The sequence below is a fragment of the Cynara cardunculus genome (assembly GCF_001531365.2).
Source record: "Cynara cardunculus var. scolymus isolate 2C chromosome LG 1, CcrdV1, whole genome shotgun sequence".
Classification (NCBI taxonomy): Eukaryota; Viridiplantae; Streptophyta; class Magnoliopsida; order Asterales; family Asteraceae; genus Cynara; species Cynara cardunculus.
Genome location: NC_037528.1, coordinates 13,699,044 through 13,708,042, shown reverse-complemented (window position 1 = coordinate 13,708,042; position 8,999 = coordinate 13,699,044). Strand labels below are relative to the sequence as shown.

The window sequence follows — 8,999 nt, the reverse complement described above, 5'->3', positions numbered from 1 at the left end:
ATTTATATAAATTAAAATATAATATAAATAAAAAAAAATCAAATCAATAACTTATATTAATGAAAATTAATTTAAAATTAATTAAAATAATAATAAAACAAAAGTTAATGATAACAAAAGGACAAAAAAACCCTAAATACAAAAAAAAATAATCATTAAAGTAGTGTTAGGGGTGCTGACAGCAATTGATAGAGGTGTATTTAGTCCACCCCTATTCTAAACACCCCAACACCTACATATTGACTTACTTTTTACATTTCCGGTCCATTTAATAGTAGGACTAGGAGGTGCATATAGCAATACCCATTTCATAAATTGAAATATTTGAAAACTCTCAAATCAATCTTTACAGCTTCGTGTTTTTTGAATTCTTTGTGATCCTCATTAAAAGCAAAAACAAAACCAAGACTGGACTCTCCAAGTTAAGTTTACATAACGCCGCTGGTGCCTGAATCTAAAAGGCAAAGATTTGTAGGATAATATATTTTTCTATTTCTTCTAACTTTTCAATTTATGTTCAAGTAAATGACTTTTTAGTCCCGTCATCATTTTCACTTGGCCATGGCTCTTCATTGGGGTAACAAGCTTTCCTCCACTCCTTGTATTTCTCCACATCAAACCCTTCACACTTCATCAACTTCTTCTGTTTCGTACGAAACCTGCTCTCAAAGAAGCCTTCGAAAGAGGGCTCTTTTGCCGTCCTCAAGAAAAACGCGTATCCACCCATGAAATAAATCGATGTAACATAAAAACAAATGGGCTCCATTACATCCCATGAGAGCTCCCAAAATGTGAGTCTCATGAATGCTGCCGTCTGGACCACTAGGTATGCCAGACCACCCCATAGTTCTCTTTGAACCATTTTCTTCGCCTTCCTGTCAATGGCTGACTTCCACCGCTCCATCTCTTCCAATTCTTTCACCGGTAGGTTGTGCATGGCTGCCAAATTTGTGGGCAGCAGGCCATGGATGGCTTTCACCACCTGTAATACAAAACTGTTGGTAAAACAAGACTCACCCAACTTCACGTTTTGACACCATTTTTTGGACCCTTTTTATGAAATTTGACGCTTGCTACACATTTTTTTGACCCTAATCAACTTTGACCACCCAAAAATTGGAAAAAGAAAGAAAGAAAAAAAAGAAAGTAAAATAACACTTCTTTGTACAAATTACTTTGCCTACCAAACACACCCAAAAACTCACACACCCATGACCCGTAATCCAACTTGTTCTTTTCTTGAACACAACTACTTGCTAATCCCAATTTTGACCACACCCTATTCTTGAAAATATAGTCAAACCCCCAATCCTTTTTCCAGAGTATGTTTTACCAAATCCAAAACAAAACTGCTATGCTAAGTTGTACATGTACATGTACATGTAACTGGATTTGGCAATCTGGAAAAAGGGTAAAACGATTGATCAATAGAATTAACTCGATCAATCTTCTTCAATCTTGAAAACCTAGGTTCTCTATGAGATACCCTTTGTGCTTGGATTAAAATTATAACTGAAAGAATTGTTTTTGGAAAAAGATTTTTTTGAGTAGTTGCCATGTTTGATCCGGCAAGAAAAGGGTTTTTTTGTTCTTCCTGGGGGTGGGGGAGGAAGACGAATCAAAGTAGTCTCTAGGTCAGTCTCCACCTCAAACAAACGTGTGAAACTACACGTGTTTAGATCTGGTTTCTCATTCTTCCCTGTGGAGAAAAAACATCACACAATAATACAAAAGAGCTCATCAGATTTCGGTCTATCTAAAATGGAATAACTCAAAAATGTATGCAAACCCTAAAAACCCCCAAATGCCTATCATTCGATTCTGTAAAAAACAGAAATGATAAGAACAAAAGCAGCAATTTCTAAGGGTTATTAATTGAAAATTAATGATATTAGGGTTGAAAGAGGTGCCAACCTGTTCAGGCTTGAGGAAGACAACGTCTCCTAATACGATCACGGAACCCGAATCGTCCAGGGCTTTCGCTAGATCTAAACCTTGATCTATGTTCGAACAACCTTCCACACAGATTTCGACGAATTCTTCATACGACACGTGATTTTTATGACAGTTTCTCAACTTCGATTTCAACGTTTCGATTTGCGAAACCCTAAGGATTTTCTTAGCTTGCGCCACCGACAACTCCCCCTCGGAAGATCTCTCCACCGGAGGACGGAGTACATCGAGACGGATCCGGCCTCTGGTAATGTCCATCTCCTTTAGCCTCTCCAACATGCTCTCACCTCTCGATCGGAGGATCTCCGGCATGACGGATGACGCAAGGTACATCGGCCGGCGTTGGAGAAACCTCCGGAAGACCGTCTCGTCTCCTGGATCCGGTGCCACCTTGTCGGGATTGGGTGGCATTAAAACATGAGCGGCGGCGGCAGAGGATGGAGAAATACGGCAATTCCGTAACGTCTGGTTGGAAAATTTGTTGTTGCAGATGTTAAACATCCGGTGAATTAGGTTTTGCTTGAACGCCATTGATGATGGTGTTGGTTTTTGATTGAATTGCAAAGAAGAGAAAATTGGAGTTTTATATAGTGAAAGATTGGGTAAATTGATCGAAGGATGGCAGCCGTAGGCTAATCCGCATTTATAGGAACTTAGTTTTTTATCTCGAGGATAAGATCAAACTTTTCTTTTTCAAACAAAATAATGTTTTAGGGGTTGTTTGTTTATCTCTTAATAGTTTCATTAAAATACAATTTTTAAATCGTTAAGAAGTTAATCTTGTTTGGCAAAAAAAGTTTGTCTCTTAATTGTTCTAAAACCCTCTGAATGATTTTGTATCTTGAGTCTCCCTTAACCATTAAGAGTCATAATTTTATTGTAAATAATTATATTTCATTTTGCATTATATCATTAGAGCATCTTAATCATTATGACCACTTAATAATTCTGCATAAAACCATTCAGGAACTGTCAAACAGTCCCTTAATCTTTTTTTATTAAATATTAAATTGTATCATATCTTTATTTTTCAAACTAAAAAATTAAAAGAATATTTGCAGAATACAGTAATATACATCTCGATTTTAATGTTTTATTATATTATTTGTCGATATCGAAGTTATAATACGATTTTATGTGTTTTTAAAAAAGCAATAACGATTTTATTTTTGAATAAAATATAAATTTGAATAAAATATATCAATGTTAGTATCAAATTAACTATTTAAAAGTTCTTATTTTTATGTAATTTCTTAAAAAAATTATAATTTAATTTAAGTTTAATAACGAAGTAATTTATTTTTGGTTTAATAATATAATATTTTATAAAGATAATAATAAAGTATTCTGTTAGAACTCAATGATTATCCTAATTATATTTTAGATTTTTCACATTTAAAATAAGATATTTATCATGTATTTGATTATGTTTATTGCAGTTACTTACACGAATTCATATATGGAATTTTAATATGTTGTACTTACGCACAATTTACTCACAATATTGAATTCTAAGTAACATGCATCAATAAACAGTACTTTATATATAAAAAATGGTTTTAAGAATTCTTATCAAATGTTTTATAATATAGTATAGATTAAGAATTCCAACTATTATTTTTATTTTTATCTTTCTTAATTTTGTTTTATGGTTTAAGATAGCAATAATATTTTAGATTGGCTATTAATTTTGTTATGGTTTAACGTTTATCTTGTATTTGATTATATTTATCAGTTAATTTATGGAATTTAAATATGAAGATTTAAGATATTGATAGATTTATAATTAATGTTTTAATAGTTGTAGGCATGAAAAATTAAGATTTTTTCAAATGCTTTATTATATAGTATAGATATATATTTGTTTTTTTTTCCAATTATGAAAATATATTGTGCTTTGCTTTTTGTGTCCGGCTTCTTCAGACCGTGTTTTTTTTCAAGTGGATTAATGTCAACGTCCAAGCGCTCGCCCACCGGTAATTGGAAGTATAAACGAGAACAGACAAACTAAACCAAAAGATGGAGTTGTTAACTACCTATATGAACGACCTACTCCTACGACTTGCCTATTTATATCAACTATTTGGCTACTTCTCATCTTGCTTTATATTTTTTTCCGAAAGACGTAGAAAACCGTCAACTGGCTTTTGTGATTACTTTAAACTAGGACCGTCGAGTTCATTTCAAGCACAATTGACCACCATTAAGCATTGTCCGAACTCCCAACCTAAGTTTATGACACATGGCAAGCAACGGAGAACCTACCTAACGTAAATCAAATAATTTGAAAAAGGAAAAATCAAAAAAACGCATAGAAAGAATCACATAATCATAAAAGATTCTGTATTGTTAATTGACAAATTAAGAAGCCTAAAAAACGGAATATTACCCAAAAAGACCATACATGCATTTCAAATCATGATTATTAATGATAAAAAAAGGAAATCACTGAATCTGGCGTGGGGGATGGATTTAAAGCATGAAAATGGGAATGACGTGGACCCAGAGAAAGAAAAGAGGAGCACGTAGAAACTTCTCTTTTATCGCGACGTTTCAAACCTTACCCTTAAACTTATTTGAGTCAAACCAAGTTGGATGCAATCTTATACGTCATGCCAACATGATAATCTGTTAACGATTAGATTGATTATTCAAGTATTTAAATGTTTTGAGATGTCACGTCTTATTAATCAAAATAATGGTTATGGAAAATATTTTTCATGTAATTTGTCTTATTTGCAATTCATCTAACGATAAGGTACGAAAATGAAATATCTCCATATTGTAGGGGGTAATAGTGTAAGATGATCAAACGATTTGAGGAAAATAAGATCCGAGAGACGTAGTAAAACCTGGCCTGGATACAACCTGTCATATTTATCATATTCAACTTTTTTTTTTTTTCAAAAATAAAATAAGTTATTTAACAATCGATTTGTTATCATTAAAAAAAAGAGTTATTAATTCCATATATATATAGGATTATTTTATATTAAAAAATCCGGAAATAATGGTATAACGATGTATCTGAAATTTGAACGGTGGAGTCATTGCAACGTCAGATTGTCCGAAAAAAAGGTACGCCCCCACCTAATTATTCTCAATCATTCAATAAACAAATTTAAATTACATTTATAAATCAATTGGATAAAAACCTAGGAATTTGTGTTAACGTCAAACACTCAAAAGATATGCGCGGTGATATTATCATACTATTCACTATTATTTCTGCTTTAATTTTATTCATATATTCTTCTAATAAAACATATCATTTTTCTAAAAATAAGATAATAATTTTAAAAAATCACATTTAATTATTTATTTTAATAATAATTATATTAGTAAAATATTTAATATATTTGATAAAATATTTTTTTCTTCTTCTAAACGTTTGTTTTAATATTTTTTGGAAGTATTGAAATAATAATTTATTTCTATATTAAGAGATTTCTCTAAATTTAAAGAATTTTAGAATATATTATATTTTTTATTCTAAAATAAAGTTTCAAAAGTCAAAATCTTTAGAAAGAATATATTAAACTCCAACATCTACTCTATTTTAATCATTCTAAGAACATCTCAAACAGATTTTTTATTAAAATTTCAAAATGAAGAACCAAAAGTCAAAATCTCCAAAAAAAATTACATTTATCTCCAACAGATTATCCATTCTAAAGAATCCGATATTGATTATAATTTTAAAATATTTCATTCATTTATTAAAATATTATATTTCTCTAAATATTTATTTTTCAATTTTCTTATCGGTGGTTTCACTTGGTAATCATTTTTTATGTGTTCTTCATATTTGGAGAAAAAAAAACTCTTATCTCTCTCCTAGTTTCTTCATTTTGGAGATAGTTTTGAGGAAGCTCTTGGAGTAAAATATTAACTCAAAATTTTTATTTTCTGGGTTTTTGAAAAAAGCTATTGGAGATGTTATAACATCAACTATATTATTAAAATATTCAATATATCTAATAAAATATTATTCCCCTTTCCTAAACATTATTTTCAATTCTTTTACTGGTGAGAAATATTAAAATAATAATTTCTTTCTCTATTAAAAAATTTCTTTAAATTTAGAGATTTTTACAATTTCTCTTATCTTTTCTCTATTTTAGTATATAAGATAATATAGTTATTGAAGCCAAAAAAAATTGCTAAAATCCTTTCTTTTTCTTTCTTCATTTTAACATGGTTATTGAAGATGCGATTCTCTACTTTTTCGATCGATAAAATTTTATATAAGTTTATTTTTTTAAATATGAATTGGATAAATAATACAAACCATTAATGTAATGTTACATCATTATATAAGTACTTTAAAAATCATGTTAAATAATATTTGATAAAATCATATTTTATATTTAAATTTATGTATAAAAAAATAAAAATAAAAGATATCAAGGAAATTATTGTGTTTGATTTGATGCAAAAGAGAGCAAGCTACAATTTTGGTCTACTAAGGTTTAGCGAAATATTTGAAAGTGTGATTTAAATATGGTGGAATGATTTTATATATGATTTTAGTGAGAAATATGGATAGGGTTAATGAGGTCCCATTTGCTCAGTAAAATGCATATATGGAAGATGAAAACTATACTTATTCACTATGATTTTCGTTCTTGTGGTTTATAATTTATTATATTTTTGTCCATAATCTCTAAAAAAATGCTCTTTAGGTCTTTTTACCATTTTATTTAAGTTTATAATATGAAATGAATAATTATATATTATTTTATATTTTAAATATATATTATCTTATGGAAATTAATTAAAACATCCATTTTCAGGCTCTGATTTCATCTTTAGTCATTTTTTTCCAAATGGCAACTCCTCAATGTAAAAAAAATAAGAAGTTTTTAAACCAAATTCACAAATGTAGTAACCGAATCTGTAAATTGTCTCAATCCGCAAGGAATAGTTTTGGACCAAATTCAAAATCGGAGATGCTGAGTAATTATTCATAATGATATTTATTTGTAACTAGTTTTTGTCCAATGACCATAAAAGAAATAAATATATGATGAAATAATTATTTTGTATAATACAACAAAATTATTTGAATGACACACAAATACTTATAAAATAAATGAAATTGCAAAAATAAGCAATTTATCCACCATATAAATGTTGCATTCTTTTGCTTTCAAAATAATTACGATGTTTAATTCCGTACATGATTTGATTAATTATAAATCAAGATCCTTACATAAAACCATAAACCAAATCAAACGAAAGAGGTGGGGAATATTCTTTAGGTATCATGAGAATATTCTGATTTTTATTCGGATACAATACCATAAACTTATTATTGGTTATGAAGTAAATATTTAAACTGTTTTTTTTAATTAATGATAACATTAATTATTTTGGTATAAAATAGAAAGTGACTAAATGTCATACCTAAACGCATAACTGACAGGTACATGTTCTGTTTTATCTGCCCATGCCCATATGAGTCATGCTCAAAAATGGAATGGAATAGTGTAAGGGTCATTATTCTTGTATTCTTTTTGTATTGCAATCAACGTGGACCAAAAGTAGAGTAAACGATGGTACTTTAAAATCGATATTTTGTGAGATTAAAATACGTATAAAAGTAATTACAACATTTTGCTATGGAAAACATTAGTCATTAATATTGAATATATTTAACATGTATCGTTAGGGGTGGACACAATGGTTAAAAGGTGAGGGGAAAGGACCTCAGTGAAAAAGTCAAAAAAAAAATACCTAGGTTAAAATACTCTCTCTTCATTAGTTACCTTTCACTTTCCCCCGTTAGATTTTTCCAAGGGACCCCGCTAGTTGTCAGGATTTCCAGTTTAACGGTGCCCACTCCGGCACTCTCCACCAGCAGCCGCCCGACGACCAGGTTTGTTTTCGGTTACTGCTTCGTTTCTCCATTTCTACTTCTGCTTCTGCTCACGAGCCATTCATCGTTGTTTACCGTTTCTGCTTTCATCTCTGATAAGTGAATAGCAATTATTTTTTTCTGTTTATAGCACCATTCATTTCTGATTTTTGCTTACAGCTTACTGCTTCTGCTTATTTTTCTGTTTACATCACCATTCATTTCTAATTTCTGCTTACAGCTTACTGCTTATTTACTGCTTCTGCTTATTGCTTTCCAATTTTTTTAGTCTGCTTCTGCTTTCCATTTTCTTAGTCAAGTAACAACAAAATATGCTAAACAATCAAGTTTTGGTTACTGCTTGATGCTTCTACTTATTGCTTCTGTTACTATTTCTGCTTTCCACTTTTTTAGTCGAGCAACACTGCAACAGGCTTTATGTTGTTGCTTTCCATTTTTCTTAGTCGAACAACATGCTTGAATTTGATGCTTCTGCTTCTGATTACTGCTTCTTGATGTTTTTGCTTGTGCTTACTGTTGGAGACTGCTTACTCCATTTCTGCTTACTTTTTGAGTTTTTGCCTTTTGGCTTTTGCTTCACTAGAGAAAATTGAGGTTTTTAAGCTTTTGGTAAACAGTTTAAGTGACCCCAGTGTATAAAATTTCTAGATCTGCCACTGTGTATCGTAACATTTAATTTTATAAATAACTGAATAATTTTTTGTTGAACAAGTGTAAATAGACCAATATTAAATTAGGATTGGGTCTCTTTCAATATTTGTAAGTTACTTTGTATCTCTTTCTAATGCAATATCTTTAATCAGATTCGTACGAGTTACAAGAAGAAGCCAACATGCTGAGATCACAAGTTGAGTTTGAGATTGGTGGTGCTATTTATTTCGGTTATTAGTTGTTTTCTAGTCTCTTGTGTTTTCGTTAGTGCTTTTTCGGGTTTGGTGGGCTTGGCCTTTTGTGTTGTTTGAATTATTTTGGCTACAAGTGATGTTTCTTATTGCAAACCTTGTGTGTGAATTTCTTTCATTATTCGTATATGTCGTGTTTTGATTTCTTTCATTATGAATTACGAGTTGTTTGTTTTGTTGAAAAAAAATTATATATATACACATATATATAATCAAGGTTAGAAAACCACCCATATATTTTTCTTGTAGCTGTTTATTATATG

The 8,999-nt window shown here is 30.2% G+C and overlaps 1 protein-coding gene across 1 annotated transcript; it reads right to left on the bottom strand.

Moving 5' to 3' along the window:
- Positions 1-292: 292 nt before the first annotated feature.
- LOC112516307 (calcium uniporter protein 2, mitochondrial-like) lies at positions 293-2,549 on the bottom strand. Its single transcript, XM_025123709.1, has 2 exons — positions 1,915-2,549; positions 293-982 (listed from the first exon to the last, which is right to left on the bottom strand). Exons 1-2 carry the CDS (start codon positions 2,482-2,484, stop codon positions 518-520), a joined length of 1,035 nt encoding a protein of 344 aa, XP_024979477.1. The 5' UTR covers positions 2,485-2,549; the 3' UTR covers positions 293-517.
- Positions 2,550-8,999: the final 6,450 nt, after the last annotated feature.